This window comes from Schistocerca nitens, chromosome 6, assembly GCF_023898315.1.
Source record: "Schistocerca nitens isolate TAMUIC-IGC-003100 chromosome 6, iqSchNite1.1, whole genome shotgun sequence".
NCBI classification, from domain to species: Eukaryota; Metazoa; Arthropoda; class Insecta; order Orthoptera; family Acrididae; genus Schistocerca; species Schistocerca nitens.
In genome coordinates, this window is record NC_064619.1 from 446,820,340 (window position 1) to 446,842,127 (window position 21,788).

Here is a 21,788-nt window from a genome sequence, read left to right on the forward strand (position 1 = left end):
TTTTCCCAATTTTCCTTTTTCATTTCCTTTTTACCCACCTCCCTGCCACACAACCTCCTGACGCTGCACCTGTTGGTATTCTAGACCCTGCACACACTGCCAGACAGCGTTCCTCTCTCCCCCCACCCATATGCTATTGCTTCCCCTTACCTACCCCTCCAGATTGCTGCTTACATCCCACATGATAGTTCCATTCGGTTCTGAGCTGCTGGAGTTGACAGTTATTCATGAGAGATGTGTGGTTGCTTGTGTACATGAATGGTGTGTGTTTCTTTTTTGGTGATGAAGGCTGTGGCCAAAAGCTTCATGTAAGTGTTTTTTAATTATGCCTGTCTGCAACTTAACATGTCTTCTTTACAGTAAATAGCGATCCATCTTTTCCTACATAGTAAAAGTTCTGATATTAATAAAACCCAAATTTGTTACCAAGCGAGGTGGCACAGTGGTTAGCACTCTAGTTTCCTACGATTTCCCTAAATCGCTCCAGGCAAATGCCGGGATGCTTCCTTTGAAAGGGCACGGCCGACTTCCTTCCCTGTCCTTCCCTAATCTGATGAGACCGATGACTTCGCTGTCTGGTCTCCTCCCTCAAAAACAACCCAGTTCCCCAAATTTGTTAGCCTCACTTGCATGGCTTCTGCAATTTGATACTTGATGAAAGTGAACTTCTAGAGCAAATACCCACTAGTAAGAAGTACTACAGTACTAAAGTTCCAGTGAGTCTTTACCATCACCTTCAGTGCAAAGTAGACGGTGTGGTGGTTAGCACATTGGATTTGCATCTTGGAGGACAATGGTTCAGATCTGTGTCTGACCATACAGATTTAGGTTTTTCATGGTTTCCCTAAATCGGTTCAGGCAAATGCCAGGACGGTTCCTGTTGTAACTCACAACACAGAAAAAACATGAGATAACCTCCAGAACAAGAGTATTTAACAATATCACGGGGCAGTGGTCCACAATGGATACACTGTATTGTGTATCCATGTGGCAAGACAAGTACAGTACAGCTGTAGCATGATGAGTGAGAGCAGACTGAGGGCTATCACTGACAGCAATCGCTTACACAGATGGTGCTGAGAGATGCCTGCTTAGCCATTGTACATGATCACTCGGCCACAGTGTCTTCCCCTGGTGACCACACCTTGCAGTAGTGCATGCAGATTAGCTGTTGCTTCATATTTGCCATTCATGCAATGACAGCCAACATCAGACATTTTGGCCAGTGCCATGCATCTAGTTTTACCACATCCCTTCTTCCATGGCGAAGTGGGAACCTGCTTTTCGGTGAGTTGATTCCTGCACAGGCAGCATTCCAAACCAGGCCAATGTCTTCGGAAATGTTGCGACGGTCCCTCCTGTTTTATCAGCATCCAGCTGACACAGACTGGCGGCACAATAGGAGTCTTCCTGGCTCTGACGCTGATAGCGGAGGCCACACCTTGTCCTTGTTGAGACCAGACACAGAAGAGAAGGGGACTGCAGTACAGGAACAGGGCCGGTACAACAGCCTGATCTTCATCCGATACTTGATCCGTCATGGGCTGCCCCTAAACAAAGGAAGATGAGGGCATGGCCAGAATGGGTGACCAGGGCTGAGAACCTGAGGGCAGGAACAGCTCACGAGCAGGAGGGCAGATAGCAGAGGGTCCAATACAAGAGAAATGAATGGCAGAATTCACCATGATGCATGTCTGCCAGAGGGCAGCGACTGGGTTCCTCAACATAGGTGGAGCTGATTTTGATGGCGTGTCATTGTGCAGACCCCCATGGCATGAGTGAACATGAGGCAGTGCTGCTGCTGCTGCTGCTGGAGGACCGCCAGAATCCACATGTCGTAACGTCCAAAGCCCCACCCCCATACCTGGTCGCCTGGCCAGAAGCAGGGAGACAATGCCGCAGACCACCCCACAGGCGTTGGCAGCATGAGATGGAGGAGAGTGCGGGTTGACAGCCATGGAGGACTTCTGCAGGACACTTCTCATTTTTTGATTGGGAGTGGAAAGGTGGAGACAGCATGTGTTGAATGCCATTTCTGTGGCAGAACTTGCCAAAAACCTGGGAGCAAAATTGTGGTGCATTATCCAACACCAGCAAGAGTAATTCCTCCAATAGCAAAAATTCTGCTGAGCACTGCAACTGTAAACTCACAGTGTAGACTGACAGTTGACTACGTACGGAAAGTGGGAATACGCATCAAGGACAATCAGCCAGGTAGCGTCCAGGGAGAGGCCTGCGAAGTCTGCGTGATCTTGAGGGCATTGGCCAGGGGAGCTACTTGCTGTTGTCCGCAGCGATGACAGTTGCACACAAGATGCTCGACCTGTTGGTCTATGCCTAGCCAGTACACATGGTGTGCAGTTTAGTTCACAAGATGCCCAAGTGACCTTGGTGCAAGGGCCTTAAGGTTGTCTGATACAGAGATTCCAGGAGACTATCTGTGAGACCATTGATTCTTGGTTAGTAGAATAACTCTGTCCACCAGCTGGTGGCAGAAATGGAAGTAATGCCAGAATGAGTTTGAGTCCCAAGTGGGAATGCGTCCTGGCCGGCCCTGTTGTATATACTGCCGTACCTGTTGTAAGATGGTGTGCTTGCTATGGCCGCAGTCACACAATCCCTGGTGATGGGAAAAGTGTCCACCATCTGTTGAGCTGCTTCATCCAATTGGAAGCACAAGATCTCATCTTGGTCAAACTCTGGTCGGGGCCCATTGGAGATGGAGCAGGATATCTGTGTTGGCACGTTGAGTAGTATTGTGGAAGCGAATTTCATAATTGTACCTCCTGAGAAAAGAGTGTCCAGTGCTGGCGATGGTTGGCAGTCTTCTTGGGTAACTTTGCTGCCAGGCCAAAGAGGGAGCTCAATGGCTTATGATCCATTATGAGATGAAACTTTGTTTTGCATAGGAATAAAAGAAATTTCTTCAGCACAAAGAAGATCATGGTGTCCCCTTTTCTGATTTGCGAATACTACTCCTGTGTGGCACTGAGCATTTTCAATGCCCAAAGTCTAGGTGGAAGCCCAGTGGGTTACCACAGTTCCTTTGAAAGGGTATGGCTGATTTTCTTCCCCATCCTGAAACCATCAGACCTCATTGTCGATGGGATGTTTAACCTTAATGTTCCTTCCTTCTGTGCAAAATTTGTGGGTTTTTTGCTCATATTTACATCCAAATTGTATATCAAAACTGCTGTTAACCTCTCATCAGTTGTATGATAGATTATGTGAAAATTGATTATTATTAAGCCAATATTTATGGTTATTCTAGTGTGTCCTGATTTTTACTCATTTATTCTAAATTTTTGTGCGTTACTTTCAAAAACATTTGTCACTCAGGCTCCATGTAATGCCCAACTGGGTTAGAGCTGTTGTTACTGCTAGAGGCGGCAGTTCTGTGTACAAAATTTCACAAATTGTGTACCCACAAATCACCAACAAATTTAATCTTTTTTTCTTTCTACTATGATATCCTTCCTGCTGTTGCAGTTTTAACAGCCGGCGGATAGTCTTGCAAGAGAAAACATTTTTAAAATATTCCTGCACAATTCCATCTTGGTAACACCTTTCATATTTGGTAACCCCTTTCATATTCCTATCTGCTTATTTTTAAATTCTAAATGATGGGTTGCAAAAATTTCATACCTGGAACATCACATCCTACAACAAGAGGCTAAATTCATTTGCACATTAAGCACATAATTACTGATTCAATTTTACAGTAGTCGCTAAGCATTCTTAAAACAGTGCAGTATGTACTTGATCTTTTGTCAGTAGTTCAACATGTTTCTTAAATGATCATCCAACCAAACTCCTAGAAACTTTGTGTAGGAGGTTTGTTCAATAATACAGATCCCCTATTCTAGGTTGATATTTCTGGCTTTTGTTCATACATTTGTAAAGCTCTTATGTACCATTTCCTTTTCATGTATCACAATGCAATTGTCTCTAAATGAAATTATAGGTTCAGTTGTTCTCAGAGAGGCCTCCTGCTGCAAATCAACTTTAAGTGTCCTTTAACAAAATGCAAGTGCCATCTCAGAAAAACACAGGCTTATCTGCTGGCGTGTGATATTGTAAGTCAATTATAAAAATAAGGAATAACCAAGGACCTAACATAGAACTGTAAGGAATTTCACAACTGATTCCTGTATCTTGAAAAGTAATTTTTATTTTCATTACATATTTGTACCACCTGTTGCCTGCCTGCAGATACAAATTAAACAAGCTGTAGGCATCTCGATGTCTACTATATTTGTATAATTTCCTTAGCAGCAGATCATGATTGCTCAGATCAAAGGCTCAGTGTACAGTATTTGCTTTTCCAGAAACCATTTTGAGCATTAAATAGTATGTTGTTTTCATTCGGAGTTCAATAATCTTTTATGCATGATTCACTTATTTCAGAAAAGCTAGCTAATGGTGACGTATTAAGTTAAGTGGTATTGTTAGTAACTGTTTTGGTATTGTTGGGAATGTTGTTGTACTGAATGATAGACTGAGAGTCTAATTCCATAAGATAACAGGGAGGAGAAAATATACCAAATAAGCCAACATCTTTGTCTCTAGGACAGTGCAGTGAGAGATACTTGTAAAGAACAAAACAAGCAGAATGGAGCCTGCTAATTGGCTATTATGTGTTGATGCCATGGTAATCTAGTTGGATCCTTAAGGAAATAATACACAGTGTGTTTCATTTTGTGTTCAGCTCATTGCTGTCTACATCTGGTGCTAGCGGGTCTTCTTTCATGTTCTATTTGAAATGGCGTAAAATTAATCTGTAAATTAAACTCTGCCAACAAATGACAGGAAAAATTTGTTTCTGGACAGTCAAAAGCAACATTTAATGCAGATGAAACACAGTTGTATCCATACAACTCCCAAACAAAGTAGCCATCATGCATTTGGGTGTTTGCAGAAGAGGGTCATCTAGTGAAAATGGAAAGAGCACCAATTGTGGGGGAGGGGGAGGGTTGGTATGTATATTCTCTGCATACAAATGGAAATGGAAAACGTTCTAAATGCCATTTTTTTCAAACTGCATTTTCAGTGCTGTTATGTTCTCAGTACTCTGCTGCATATTGCTTGACTTGATTCAGGTCACAAACCATGTAGAAAGTATTTAAAACATGCATTGTGGATGGTGCACAGTCCTTGTGCCAAACTGTACTTCTCTCTGGAGTTCCAAAATTTAAAAGATGTGAGAAGTAGTTTTTGTTGACCATATTTTATGCTATCAGCGCTATAGTGGCCTAACCCACTGCGCACTGGTTTGTGTGAATGGCAACTGGAAGATACTGATGTTTGCAGAATTGATGTGTAATGTAGTGATTGCAGCGTATACATAATGTGGTATGGTATCTGGTAATCGGCTATACATGAAGTTAACCATAAATGTGTTTTTTAGACCGTTTTTCATGTGGGTTACGCCACTATTGTTTCGGCGCACTTGGCTGTAATACACGAAACGTGTGGGATAGGCTTTAGATTGCTTTACACACTGTAGTCAAACATTGGACAAGATACACATGAGGCATTAATGTTCATCATCCGTATCATCATTTACAGGAATGGTGTCACCACACTGCTGTGCAAATGTTCTCAAGTTACAGTAATAACCATGGTACACCGGGGGTACGAATGGCAGCAAGGTCATTAAATGGGTCGTTTTCTCATTAAATCGGTCTTTTTCTATGTGCTAATAGCATGTCCATTGGAATATAGTACATCCAGAGTCTCAATTACTTTCGACTCTCATTTAGCAAAACTGATGACGGCAAACGGGACATCTGACTCATTGGAGTACTTATAAAACATGATATGGGGAGAGGATGCTTTATACTGAAGCCACTGAAATTGGAACCATTGCACCCTGGCATTTTGTGTTGACACTTTATGTTTACGTATGTTTCTCTCTAAACGTACTGTGGACATGAAATCATTCCTTGTCATCGGTATAGCAGTGTAGGGTGGTTGTTTTGTTCTTCGTGATGATACCTAAGTCCTGGTTACATGGGTGGTATGAATGCCCACTGACTAGGAATTTATGGTGGATTACTTCTGACGTGAAGTCTGCATGCAGAACCATGAATTGACATAGTAAGGGCATTTTTATATTCCGATTTTGCCTGCCACATTGATCCGAGTACATAAACAGACGCTTTGTTTGGACGTTATGTTTAATGTAATGCATAAGACACGATCTGATTTCTTGCAGTCCTTGGGATGCTTTGCCCTCACTCCATACATACATGGTAGCTTTCTTGGTACATAGGTCGTGTATTATAGTAACTGATACCTGTCTTAAGTACCGGTATCGGTAAAGTCCTCATCAAATCGAAGGTAATCACAGTCGTATCGTTGTCATGATGCCTCCCTTCTGCTGCATCGCGATGCATTCCAATCCGCGTTCTCTCAGCCTTTGGTTGATGTAACTCTCTTCACGTTCGCATTTACCCTTCTCTTCAGCAGTGTCATCTGCAGCATGTTTGATGTTATGGAGGTCACATTTACGGTAGGAATCACTTACAGGGGGACGAAAGGACAGATTAAATCTTGTATTAAATATCTGACCAAACATGTAGTACAAGACTGGATCGTCATGCTCAGCTTTGTATAAAAGGTAGAACTTCCCCATGCCCAGGTCTGGTGACAAATACTTCAGATCCACTGTTTCATTCATTCGTGCATAATGGCTGCGATATGCTGGAAACCGTTTTATGAAGTTCTCTACCGCAACCATCTTTGTTACTTGTGTTTTGTTTTTAACAGGGCGTGCACCTCACTTATCGATGGGTGGGGTTGGGTGCTGCACTTTGTGCGAAAGATATCTGCAAAATGTTAGTAAAGAACGTTTCACACACCTTCACATCCACTCCCTCTTCATTCTGGAAATGGTGTAGGCGTGTTGTTACTCGTCGCGACTCTGTAGTACCGTAGGAATACACCTGTGCCGTAGGGACTACCTTCGCCATAGCAAAAATGTATGCCAACTACCAGTTGAAATTACCTAAAGCACAGATCGCATCAAGTAGATGTTGCTGGTGTTCAGGTGAAGAATGTCGACCACATTCCTTGTGACACGCGCATGCTCTGAGGGTGGGACATTTCTTTAGCACTACATTTCCCTTCACGTTAATGTATTCTTCCCTTTTGATTGCTTTTCTTTTTGAATGTTCCATGCCCACAGGTGTGCATTCTGGACACAGTTTCTTCCTCGTTGCGGTGCAATTACAGTACCAGTACTGCAATCCCTTCCAATACGTCCATGGTTGACGTAATGAGTGTGGTATCCTTCGATGTACCAGGTAGATTGGGCTGTGCTAATACGACATGTAACTCATCCGCTGTACCACTTGCATGCTGGCTGAATTGACCAGGTGCACATTCCATGTCTGAGGCATCGGTAGTAGTCTCCAATCCAAATAGACCTGAAACGGAAATGTTCCTTATCTGCATCGGTGTCCATATCAAATCATGTAAGTCCAACAAGGGAACGTAACATCATTTTTATCTCGCAATTCGACTTCAACGAGATTGTCAGCAGGGCTACCGCACATGTCGTTCTGTAGTACACACACACTAATGACTGGTCGGCGGTGTGTCGACCACAGTACTGGGAGTCTACACTGCAGCTGTGTCCTCCGTCAGCAGTCACATGCTGTATGACGTACGGTAAGCTGTCCCACCGGCCTACTTGCTATGTATACATGGCACTGCACAGTGCATAAACAACATCCGACGCTGCCACTTTGTCCATGGTGTCTGAATACATGTCAGGAGATTGTAGGATGTAATGGTAGGGCAAAAAGTGATGTTCTGTGTGAATATCTCATTTTTTCCAAAAATGTGTGTTAGGCCACAATTGCACTGATAGCCTCATTTCTACAAGTTAAAAACTCAATGCTGTATTTCTGTACTTGTATTATCACTAGTAAAACTAGTGCTTAGTATTAATGGCACTTAGAATAGAATATTACATTCTATTTTGTAAAAAAACTGATATTCCTGAGACTGTTCGTATTTATGTTACATTTGTCATTGCTGGGGGGAAAAAAACAGCCAACAACAAAAGTAACATAAACGCGAGCAGCTTTCTGAAGATTAAACTGTAGTTCAATACCATGAACAGTGCTATTTGTGTAAATAAACAGCATTATTAACAGTGGCTGGTTGCAGTTTTCTTGTTCGCGAGAATCAGTGTGTAAAAGCTTTCTCATTGACACTTATTCTTAATAAGGTATTTATTTTCTCATTTGTCTCACTGTGTTCTGCAGTAATGCGATGAGCAATACAATTCTATGGCATCAGAATATCTTCTCAAGGTTTTGGATTTATTTTTTTAAATACAGATCAGTTGTGTACAGAGATACGTTGTTTTTCATTCTTATAACAAATATCAGATTTGGCAACTTAAAACATTTCCATTTCCACTCTTCAAATGTCCATATTTCCATCATCATAAAAATGAAGACAGGGCAATAACTTCAGGTTGGTATTTGGAGTTTGCTTGCTCAAGCTTTCAAATACGTAAAGTAAAAACATTCAAAATGTGTTGTGCATGGGATCATGCTCTGCCAAGACAATGCACGAGTCTTCATACAGCCATAACCCTTTCAGGTGGTGAAATTTTTAGTACCGCCAGTAAGCAAATATAAAAGTATCCCAAGCTTTTGGAATTGTTAAGAAAGAGGGATAGGAATGGGAAGGTCAAAAAGCAAGAACATATCACTCAGACCTCAGCATGAGAGGACCCCAATGCGGAGGTATCAGAGAAAGTAGGAGGCCTTGGATACATCTGATCTTACCCCTTCATCTTTCTCTCCCCTTGTCGTCATGACAGTTGGACCCCTCTTATCCTGACTGAGGTATGAGTGACCTGCTCTTCCTTTTCAATGTTCCTCAACTTAGCCCCTTCTCCTCCCAAAGGAAGGAAGTAGTAATTCCAAAAACTAGGATAATTTAATGTATTATATCTGTATCGGCAGCACTCCAAATTTCCTCCTGAAGGTAAGTACTAGCAAGAAATTCTGCCTGTAATTTTGTAAAAACTCTAGTGAATTATCCTTTTGATACTAATGAAAAACATCATCTCATTCACCCAACAGTCCTGATCTAGTTCTGTTATTTCTTTCTATTCCCCATGAAGAAACTGCCAGTGGTTGCCAGACTTATCCAGAAGTAGCTGTCTCCATATGGTGAAAAAAGACTTTTGCCAAATCTTAGCATGTTTTGAAAGGATGCAGTGGTGTATACATCAGACTTTGTACTTTTAACACATACATGTTTGGAGTGTCCCTCACAGAAGATATAATTTATAAAAATAAGTGCTGTAAAAAAGTTGATTGCAAGAATCATAGGGAGCATATCAATACACTACACTGTGTTGTACAGCACTCAATGCAATGTCACCCATCAACCAAACCATCTGCATCCATTGGAAAGTTAAGGCTGAAGATCCCATTTATTTTAAGTTACTGGAGACATAGTACTGCGTATTTGATAAAGAAGAATGGAACTAGCGGAATGTGAACTGACAGACAGAAGGGAACACAATAGGAACTGAAATAAGCAGTTCCAATCTCTCATTTTTTAAACAAACATTTATATTTGCAACTAAAAATACAGAAACTATATTTCCTGGGAGTTCTTTAAAACACATTGTAAAACTTGATTTCAAGTATTCTTGTATCAGATATAAAAAATTGATATACAATGACTTTCATAACACATAAATATTTTATCGTATCAACAACACAAAGTTTTCTTTTATGTTGATGTATGCGAGAAGGTGGATTTCAATCCAGCATAGCTGTTTACTTCATAAGTCTATATTTACAACTACAATTTATTTCTAAAAATACTGTGCCCCAGGTACAAAAGGAAATGCAGAAATCAGATTGCCCCCCCCCCCTCTCTCTCTCTCTCTCTCTCTCTCTCTCTCTCTCTCTCTCTCACACACACACACACACACACACACACACACACACACACAAGGATTGTTGTTACTTATTGACTGGTACAAATTCATCAAATGATACTATGATATAAAATGACAGATGACACCTGTTTCTAATATACAGCATTTTCGACAATATATCATAAATGGCTTTCATAGAATACAAATTTCATTACAAAATATCTGCATACTCCAATATTTGGTGCAGGTAAAACATATTTTAAAATCTCTTTGTGCACACATCTGTAAGCAGACAGAATTAAAATCACATTTTCTCAAATATTTCCTCATAACCACAAGTAGTACATGTTCGAGTGTATGTGTCTTCTCCCTGATGAGGAAGTGGTTTTTCAGGACCAAACTCATGGGTATGAGTAGCTGACTTAGTCCGATCATACAGGCTACTGCGGACAGCCATGCGCAGGGCTGAAACGCAATAAAAGACTTTTGTTATGGACAAGAAAACATCTGTGACTAAGATAATATATTAAATTAGTATGTGAGATGATATTTTGTTGACAAACAACTGTTGTAATCTTCAAAGTAATTAGAAAAGCAAGTTGGCTCCTTTATCTGACCCCCCCTTCCTCGTCCTGCATCAAACATCCCGACTGCACTCAGCTACCCTAGCCTCTCTCCACCTCGTCCCTGTGCAGGCTCCCATAAGCAACAGTTTACCATACCACACCCATACCCTGCTATCCGTCCAACTCACTGCCCCAATCTCCTCCTTACCCACACCACTTAAGACTGCATCTTCCATCATGTGCAGCTGCTCTCAGCCTGGCCCTCAGCAGCCAGAGACAGTGGTCATGAATATACTTGTTTGACAGTCTTTTTGTTGTGCCTATCTGTGACTCAACATCTCCACTATACAGTGAATAGCAATCTAACCTTTTCATAACTTTGTCATTATTCCATCCTGGGTTTTCCAATGGAAAACATTTAATACATCAATAGTGTAATGGAAATTTTATATATACTTTCAGATATTACAACAACAACTATACTTATAACATTCTGTGGTCATATTTTAATTGAAAATGATGAAAAAAAATGATTGTGAACATATCACACATTGTTAAGTGTAGTACTGTTATCATTATTGTCGTCATTACAGATTATATTCTGTGCACTGGTTACAACATTCTACAGGGTGAATCAGCTGGAACAGGCCACACAGTATATATCCAGAATATATCAAGGTGCAGTTTTCATTAGACTAAAGAGGACAATGTTGCAAATTTTCCGATGTACATGACTAATTTTTAATGTTTGTAAGTTATATCATTGCATTATTATTTCTTTCTTTTCTCAGACGTTATGTCTGGTCAAAAATGGAAAGTGACGCGGACCTTGATCAAGCGTGACTTCCTTTTAACTGTACGGTATATGTTACATTGCATTTAGGAACTTTAGGGTAATTGAACATGTATCAATAATTACGGATTTCTGTAGTTGTATATATAAGTTTGGATATTGTGTGGTATGATTCCTGTAGTTGATAGTATAATTGGTATAATGTCAACTTTATCCTGATGCCACATGTCTTTGACTTCGTCAACCAGTTGGATGTATTTTTCAATTTTTTCTCCTGTTTTCTTTTGTATATTTGTTGTATTGGGTATGGATATTTCGATTAGTTGTGTTAATTTCTTCTTTTTATTGGTGAGTATGATGTCAGGTTTGTTATGTGGTGTTGTTTTATCTGTTATAATGGTTCTGTTGCAGTATAATTTGTATTCATCATTCTCCAGTACATTTGGTGGTGCATACTTGTATGTGGGACCGTGTTGTTTTATAAGTTTATGTTGTAAGGCAAGCTGTTGATGTATTATTTTTGCTACATTGTCATGTCTTCTGGGGTATTCTGTATTTGCTAGTATTGTACATCCACTTGTGATGTGATCTACTGTTTCTATTTGTTGTTTGCAAAGTCTGCATTTATCTGTTGTGGTATTGGGATCTTTAATAATATGCTTGTTTGATCCTGTATTGCAATCATGAATCCTTCCGTCTCACTGTATATATTGCCTTTTCTTAGCCATGTGTTGGATGCATCTTGATTGATGTGTGGCTGTGTTAGATGATACGGGTGCTTGCCATGTAGTGTTTTCTTTTTCCAATTTACTTTCTTCGTATCTGTTGATGTTATGTGATCTAAAGGGTTGTAGAAGTGGTTATGAAATTGCAGTGGTGTAGCCGATGTATTTATATGAGTGATTGCTTTGTGTATTTTGCTAGTTTCTGCTCGTTCTAGAAAGAATTTTCTTAAATTGTCTACCTGTCCATAATGTAGGTTTTTTATATCGATAAATCCCCTTCCTCCTTCCTTTCTGCTTAATGTGAATCTTTCTGTTGCTGAATGTATGTGATGTATTCTATATTTGTGGCATTGTGATCGTGTGTGTGTTTTCCCTTGACAATGCTATTTTTCTTACATTTGTCTGTTCCAAAAGCCATATTTATATCATTGCTGAATACTTCTGTTATCTTTAGTAATTGACTGAGTTGTTGATTTGTTGCTGCCAGTAGTTTTAGATCATCCATGTATAGCAAATGTGTGATTTTGTGTGGGTATGTTCCAGTAATATTGTATCCATAATTTGTATTATTTAGCATGTTGGATAGTGGGTTCAGAGAAAGGCAGAACCAGAAAGGACTTAATGAGTCTCCTTGGTATATTCCACGCTTCATCTGTATTGGCTGTGATGTGATATTATTTGAATTTGTTTGGATATTAAGTGTGGTTTTCCAATTTTTCATTACTATGTTTAGGAACTGTATCAGTTTAGTATCTACTTTGTATATTTCCAATATTTGTAGTAACCATGAGTGGGGTACACTATCAAAAGCTTTTTGGTAATCAATGTATGCGTAGTGTAGTGACCTTTGTTTAGTTTTAGCTTGATATGTCACCTCTGCGTATATTATCAGTTGCTCTTTACATCCTCGTGCTCCTTTGCAACAGCGTTTTTGTTCTTCATTTATAATTTTGTTCTGTGTTGTATGTGTCATTAATTTCTGTGTAATGACTGAAGTTAATATTTTGTATATTGTTGGTAGGCATGTTATGGGACGATATTTTGCTGGGTTTGCTGTGTCTGCTTGATCTTTAGGTTTCAGATAAGTTATTCCATGTGTAAGTGTATCAGGGAATGTGTATGGGTCTGCCATGTAACTGTTAAATAATTTTGTTAGATGTGAATGTGTTGAGGTTAACTTCTTTAGCCAGAAATTTGCTATTTTATCTTTTCCAGGGGCTTTCCAATTGTGAGTAGAATTAATTGCTTGGGTGACTTCATGTTGCAAAATTATCACTTCAGGAATTTGTGGTATCATCTTGTATGTGTCTGTTTCTGCTTGTATCCACCGTGCATGCCTGTTATGTTGTACCGGGTTTGACCATATGTTGCTCCAGAAGTGTTCCATGTCTGTTATGTTTGGTGGGTTGTCTATTTTAATGTGTGTGTTATCTATTGTCTGGTAAAATTTCTTTTGGTTTGTGTTGAATGTTTGGTTTTGTTTCCTTCTATTTTCACTTTTTTTGTATCTTCTAAGTCGTTTGGCCAATTCTTGTAATTTCTGCTTCTTTTCATCTAATTGCTCTATTGCTTCTTGTTGTGAGATTTTACCTAACCTTTTTCGTTTTTTTCTGACATTTCATTTCTTATAAATTGTGTTAGCTGTCCGATGTATTTTCTCAGTTTTTCTATTCTGATCTGTAGCCTGTGTTGCCATGCTGGTTTTGTGGGTTTCTTCTGTGTGTTGGTTCTGATATCTGCCTAGTGTGTATATTTAGTGTAGTGAGTGCTCCTATATAAACCAGTAGTTGTAACTCTTCCATAGTTGTGTTTTCATTTATTTTGTTGTGTATGATTGTGTTGATAGTTTTTATTGTTGTTTCGACTTGTGGGTTATTTGGCAGTCTATGCAAGAATGGTCTAATGTCTGTATTTGTGTCTTTGTATTCTATATATGTCAGCTGAAATTTTTTTCTATATCTAACATGTGTGTCACTTCGTGTTCTATTTGTGCTTGTTCTGGTGGCTGTCTTAAGATTTCGTTTTCCTCTGATTGTATAATTGATGCATGTTGTTCTTTGTTTGTTTGCTCTGGGATGTTTGAGTCCATTACTGTATTTTCTTCTTCTTCTGATTGCACATTTTTTTGTTCCAGTATTTGTTGTACTTGTTGTTTGATGTTTTCTAATTCTGACTGGGGTATCCTGTTATTTTTGATTATTACACGGATCTGATCAGCTAGTCGTTGTTCTGTTAAAAATTTTAATTCTGGGTATCTGGTAATAAATGTTGTGTATACTTGTGATCTGTATCCAGTTGTGTTGGTTCCTAGGTTTGTTGCTTGGTAATAACAGAACATGAGGTGTCGATTAACTTCATCTGACCATCTCATCCTCTGTCTTTGTTTTCCTTCTAGGGTGGTTGCAGAAAGCATATCCTGCAAAACACCTCTATTTGGATTTAAATCATTTTCCAGTTGGCTAGCAGTGTCGTTACCATTGTGGGCGGGCATAGGGTTCAAGCGTCGTCCCCGACCATGACGGCACTTGTCCGAGGCTTCTTTAGTTCTGTCCTGAACCAACTAATCACACTAAAAGGGGTGTTAGCCCTATTAGTGGTTTGTTCTTTTCGTTGCCTTTTACGACTGGCAGAACATACCGGAGGCCTATTCTTTTCCCGGGCCTCCACATTATTATTATTGCGTAAAAAATGCAAAATTGAGGAAAATACAGAATCGAGGAAAATGTTAAAACTCTCAAAAAATGAGCAAAAACATGTGTAATTGGCATACGTAATTAAAAATCGTAGTCCTCACCAATACATTATATAAAATCTGCCCAAGTGAAGAAAATTAAATGTACAATGTAATGTTCATACATTAATTTGTGGTAATAAATTTCATCAGTTCTTAAAAGAATCATAGATGAGTAGCACCAAGTAAAAACTCATCAAAAAACTGAAATTGGTATCTGGGTACAAGGTAACTGAGCTATTTTCTGGCATGCTACTACCACAAATTATGTGTCTAAACAAACATAAAGTAAAAGTTGTTGAATGTGATGAATTACACTGAAAACTGTGACGTACGGTGAAAGGTGTCAGAATCTAACATGTGGTGGTGTGGATTTTCCTTCCGTAGTCAGTGGCAGTTTAATTGGGTCAAGTAGTCTTCACACTACTTTTTGCAGTGGTGGACGTCACTATTCGGCTTTCAAATATCAAATTTCACGAGCGCTTGGGGGTGACCACTGTTTGCATTTCAATTATTTATTTCCTTCACAGTGTGACATTTGTTAGCAGTATGCTGTTTCAAACCAATGGTGCATGGAAAGTATACCACAAATATGTCACACTTATCATTAAATTTCAATTAATAAGGCATCAATAATGGAAGGCTTCCAGAGATTTTATGATAACTAATGCACAATACAAAATTCAGATTAGTAAACTGTAACGTAATGGATAATTTCACAGTTAGCTTAGTTAGAGGTTACTGGTTTGCAACTTACTACATACTAATTTTTTTTTTTTCAACTTAGTGTTGTTATCATGTTCTGGAATTTGTTCAAATGGCTCTGAGCACTATGGGACTAAACATCTGAGGTCATCAGTACCCTAGAACTTAGAACTACTTAAACCTAACTAACCTAAGGACATCACACACATCCATGGCCGAGACAGGATTCGAACCTGCAACTGTAGCGGTCACGCGGTTCCAGACTGAAGCACCTAGAACCACTCGGCCACACCGGCCGGCTTGGAATTTGTTATGATTGTAATACAATAAGTTGTGCAATATTTGATGTTATTTAACATTTCTGTCTGGTTAGAGGACGAAGGACGAAATAAATACCTGCCTGTTTATTTTCAAATGTGTGGTGGTTTTCGAGTGTTTGGTTAGGCAGGAACCGAAGAGAACAGCTTACATTGCTGCAAGTAAAACAAGCAGCAATAAAATCATATTCTTCCTTGTCACAATTTATTTCCGAATACGTGGTGATTTCCGAGTGTCTGATTAGGCAGGAACCTAAGCTGACAGCTTAAATTGCTGCAAGTGAAATGATGAGCAATACCATTCATATTCTTCCTTGTGACAAATATATCATATGTTGTACAACCAGAAACATATTCCCCTAAAGAGCTCTTGCTACAACTGAGATTCTCCTGTCACCAACACATCCATAAATATCAACTTGGCACTACAGCGATTGAAAAATCGGTAGCCTCGACCCTAGTCGCCTTCACAGCACCACCACATCACAATTACATCAGTTCCCACAAAAAGTAATGTGAAAGACACTTGATGCACCATCATTGCATGGTGAAGCTAAATGTTGCAAGTTATATTGGAAACAACGATTGTGGATTATGTCAGCTTTGCCTCTCTCACGTCTCCACTTTCCTGAATAGCCTAAAATATTCCCTTAGCTTTTCCACTACCTATGGTGCGAACTGTCTGTCTTTTGTGCCACTTATAACTCTTTCAGTCACATCAAATATCAATAGGAAGAAACTTGGATGAAGTCAAGCAAGATACCACGTAAGAATGAAAAATAAAGTAAATCTTACTAGGAAGAAACACAAAATCAGCGAATTTTTTGCATTGATTTTATGAGTTTTCACAGGGGCTATGAATTTATGGTGTAGAATCATGAAAACCGTAAAATCAGAGAACATAAAGTAGAAGTTCCACTCTACTTTTTACTGTGTCAGTGGAAAGAGCTTCCGAAGAGGACTTCAGCAACATAAAATATGAAAATTTATCAAAGTAATAACAAGAGATAACAGTGCTGCAATTCACTGTCCTTTGATCAGGAGACAACGTCCCACAAACATCTTCCCTATTGTACCAAATTTATGCCAACCCAACTCATATAAAGCCCAGAAAACCTGCACAGTCTTCACCAATTATATTCTACCCTTTGTGAGATTGTCAAGAAGATGACTACGTCGCACACCAGAAAGTGTCAGGCTTAACCTTTCTCGGAGATGAAACTGATTTTTTAATTCTGACAACAGGGTGACTAGTTACTACTTACTATTTTGATTCATTCTTTTCTTGCACTCCACCAGTCCCATGAAGGAGGATAACTTTCAGGGACTTGGAGCAAGTCAAAGTATGCATCAACAAAATTTCATTGTGTAATGTAGTACTGTATCATATTCTGGGGAAACTCCCAATCCAACATTCTTCTCACGCAGAGGAGAGCTGTGAGAATAACAAAGAATGCAAAGCTAATTGACAGCTGCAGACCTCTCTTCCAAACATCCTTCATTTTGCATCTTCGTAGTCTACATATTAGAAATGTGCAAGTTTGTAAAAAGTAACATTGCAAAATTCAACAAAAATATGAATGTCCGCTACTGTGGTTCAAGACAGAAAATGAAACTGTGCATTCATAGAATGCCTTCAAAAATTCACCATTAAACAAAGGTAATCAAATTTGCAAATAAGCACCAACACAAAATCTGCGTAAAAAAAGATTTGTCAGTTATTACTGTTTTCCCACCTTAAGCTTCCTGCAGTTAAAGAGTATTTTACACCAAATTTGTTGTAAAATTTCTCTTAATTTGTATTGGTTTGCTGCAATTAACATAAATGACTCACTCTCTTAAGCATCAGTATAGATTGCTACTGCGGCAAGTAAGAAGGATGTTCCCGCGATTGAAACTCAGGCGTTGAGACTGGCAAAGCCATACTGTACTAAAACTACACCAGTGGGGTGGTAAGATGAGTAAGCTGTGGGTGTGGATTCAACTTGTTTATCTTAAATGAGAGGTATCTACTAACATTTAGGCTTGAAACTAAGAACTTTTCTACATGAAATGCTAATTATTAAAAGCCACTATTAGCTTATGAAATGCCACATAATTCTACTATGCAGTAAACTAAATATATTAAGAAACAAATTGGCTGAGAGTGGGCACGGACATTGATTGAAATGTGTGGGGAAAGTTCAAAATTTGTGCCTGACTGGATTCAAACCTGGTTCTCCTGCTTGCTAAATAGATGCTCTGACCACTGAACTACCCAGGCATAGTGGTCATAGCAACTGCACAGACTACCTCAGCATGCCTAGCAGAAACAAATTATACAAAATATTCTGCCAACAAAGTACAAATCATTCTTAAGTTATACAAAGTGCATTAAAAATTTATGTTCCATGCCAAGCATTTCAGTCAGCATTAGGGGGCAATTTGAGTTTGATCTCTGTGCAAACTATGCCTTCAGTTTTCAGTAACATCTTAAGATCAACTGTGTCAAACCACTTAAATGTGAATTATCTTATGTTGTTTGTTAATAAATGCACTGTAATGACATCTCAGAACTTATTTAAAGTAGATTAACTACCTGCACTTCCAGTCATAGACAAAAGCAGACTGACTGCATCTCTGAATGGTTTCAGCATGCTATGAGAACTGCTTCAAGGGACTACATAAGTGAGAGAACAAGAACAGGTAGGAGGAAGCACAATGCACTGGTTCACAAAGTTGATCCAGGAGTGAAAGGGGTAACTTAACTTTTACAGTCTCAAGTGGGAAGGAATGGCCAGTTGTACTGCATGTTGCCTACACCACTTTCTACAGACTTGTGGCTACAATGACAAATATTTATGAAGGTTTAGAACCACGAGGGGATCTTGCAGTGCTTTGCTTTTATTTACTAATTGTTTTCTTAGGTCATGGGTGTTAATGCCCCTTGTTTACGTATTCTGCAAGTAATTGTGTTTTCCTTCATTGTAAGTGGAGGTCAAAAGAACCTTGGTTGTACATCTCTGTTGACAGTTTTTCTCCTTTTGTGAAACCACCTTTTCTTACACTGCATTGGTGTTATTTACCCTTCATCCCACTTTGTAAATTTTCACAACTGTAGTTTCATGTGTGCCACACTCGGCACACTGCTCCTCAGTTGATTTTCTGAACAGAATCTGAAGCTGTATCACTGTATGATATAACACTGAATTTTTAAACTTTGACCAAGACAAGTCTAGATCGCATAGAAGTTTTTTGGGGAATGATGCCAGAAGAATTTAGGAGATGGGCTGCCTTCTCCATTGAACGTGTGTGTAGTGAGTGCAGTGCAATGCACTCTCATTTCAGGAAAAATTACACATTTTTACTTTTTAGGTGAACTCTGCAACACTGCTTTTTTAACAAACAAAAGGTGGAGGATTTTACAGTACTAGTGGTGATAGAACTTCAACTCTTAGGTACAATTTGTAATCTGAATTAAGTACAGCTCTTTCTTACAAACAAAACATATTTTAATCCTAGGAGTTGGTCATTCTTTGGTTGTCATCTAATTTTATTAATGTTGTTAAACGAAAACAAGAATCATGTGCTATAGAAATATGTTTAACAAAATTTAAATTTCCATCCACAGTTTTTTTTCTATATATATCTTCCCATCATTCTTCCCATAATTTTTCTCTTTATATCATGGTCAAGCTGTTTGAACTTCCACAATACAATATTGTAACCCCCCATGAACCATGAACCTTGCCGTTGGTGGGGAGGCTTGCGTGCCTCAGCGATACAGATGGCCGTACCGTAGGTGCAACCACAACGGAGGGATATCTGTTGAGAGGCCAGACAAACATGTGGTTCCTGAAGAGGGGCAGCAGCCTTTTCAGTAGTTGCAGGGGCAACAGTCTGGATGATTGACTGATCTGGCCTTGTAACATTAATCAAAACGGCCTTGCTGTGCTGGTACTGCGAACGGCTGAAAGCAAGGGGAAACTACAGCCGTAATTTTTCCGAGGACATGCAGCTTTACTGTATGATTAAATGATGATGGCGTCCTCTTGGGTAAAATATTCCGGAGGTAAAATAGTCCCCCATTTGGATCTCCGGGCGGGGACTACTCTAGAGGACGTCGTTATCAGGAGAAAGAAAACTGGCGTTGTACGGATCGGAGCGTGGAATGTCAGATCCCTTAATCGGGCAGGTAGGTTAGAAAATTTAAAAAGGGAAATGGATAGGTTGAAGTTAGATATAGTGAGAATTAGTGAAGTTCGGTGGCAGGAGGAACAAGACTTTTGGTCAGGTGATTACAGGGTTATTAATACAAAATCAAATAGGGGTAATGCAGGAGTAGCTTTAATAATGAATAAAAAAAATAGGAGTGCGGGTTAGCTACTACAAACAGCATAGTGACCACATTATTGTGGCCAAGATAGACACAAAGCCCATGCCTACTACAGTAGTACAAGTTTATATGCCAACTAGCTCTGCAGATGATGAAGAAATAGATGAAATGTATGACGAGATAAAAGAAATTATTCAGGTAGTGAAGGGAGGCGAAAATTTAATAGTCATGGGTGACTGGAATTCGTCACTAGGAAAAGGGAGAGAAGGAAACATAGTAGGTGAATATGGATTTGGGGGAAGAAATGAAAGAGGAAACCGCCTTGTAGAATTTTGCACAGAGCATAACTTAATCATAGCTAACACTTGGTTCAAGAATCATAAAAGAAGGTTGTATACCTGGAAGAATCCTGGAGATACTAAAAGGTATCAAATAGATTATATAACGGTAAGACCGAGATTTAGGAACCAGGTTTTAAATTGTAAGACATTTCCAGGGGCAGATGTGGATTCTGACCACAATCTATTGGTTATGAACTGCAGATTGAAACTGAAGAAACTGCAAAAAGGTGGGAATTTAAGGAGATGGGACCTGGATAAACTGAAAGAACCAGAGGTTGTAGAGAGTTTCAGGGAGAGCATAAGGGAACAATTGACAGGAATGGGGGAAAGAAATACAGTAGAAGAAGAATTGGTAGCTCTGAGGGATGAAGTAGTGAAGGCAGCAGACGATCAAGTAGGTAAAAAGACGAGGGCTAGTAGAAATCCTTGGGTAACAGAAGAAATATTGAATTTAATTGATGAAAGGAGAAAATATAAAAATGCAGTAAATGAAGCAGACAAAAAGGAATACAAACGTCTCAAAAATGAGATTGACAGGAAGTGCAAAATGGCTAAGCAGGGATGGCTAGAGGACAAATGTAAGGATGTAGAGGCTTGTCTCACTAGGGGTAAGATAGATACTGCCTACAGAAAAATTAAAGAGACCTTTGGAGAGAAGAGAACCACTTGTATGAATATCAAGAGCTCAGATGGCAACCCAGATCTAAGCAAAGAAGGGAAGGCAGAAAGGTGGAAGAAGTATATAGAGGGTTTATACAAGGGCGATGTACTTGAGGACAATATTATGGAAATGGAAGAGGATGTAGATGAAGACGAAATGGGAGATAAGATACTGCGTGATGAGTTTGACAGAGCACTGAAAGACCTGAGTCGAAACAAGGCCCCGGGAGTAGACAACATTCCATTAGAACTACTGATGGCCTTGGGAGAGCCAGTCATGACAAAACTCTACCATCTGGTGAGCAAGATGTATGAGACAGGCGAAGTACCCTCAGACTTCAAGAAGAATATAATAATTCCAATCCCAAAGAAAGCAGGTGTTGACAGATGTGAAAATTACCGAACTATCAGTTTAATAAGTCACGGCTGCAAAATACTAACGCGAATTCTTTACAGACGAATGGAAAAACTGGTAGAAGCGGACCTTGGGGAAGATCAGTTTGGATTCAGTAGAAATGTTGGAACACGTGAGGCAATACTAACCTTACAACTTATCTTAGAAGAAAGATTAAGAAAAGGCAAACCTACATTTCTAGCATTTGTAGACTTAGAGAAAGCTTTTGACAATGTTAACTGGAATACTCTCTTTCAAATTCTGAAGGTGGCAGGGATAAAATACAGGGAGCGAAAGGCTATTTACAATTTGTACAGAAACC

At 39.4% G+C, this 21,788-nt stretch overlaps 1 protein-coding gene across 1 annotated transcript in view; it reads right to left on the minus strand.

Annotated features, from left to right (window-relative positions):
* Positions 1-9,829: 9,829 nt before the first annotated feature.
* LOC126262842 (DNA repair protein complementing XP-A cells homolog) overlaps positions 9,830-21,788 on the minus strand; it is a 44,457-nt gene continuing 32,498 nt past the window's right edge. The window contains exon 6 of the mRNA XM_049959705.1: positions 9,830-10,384. Within this exon, the coding sequence (XP_049815662.1) occupies positions 10,224-10,384 (161 nt within the window). The 3' untranslated portion in view covers positions 9,830-10,223. The remainder of the gene's footprint in view (positions 10,385-21,788) is intronic.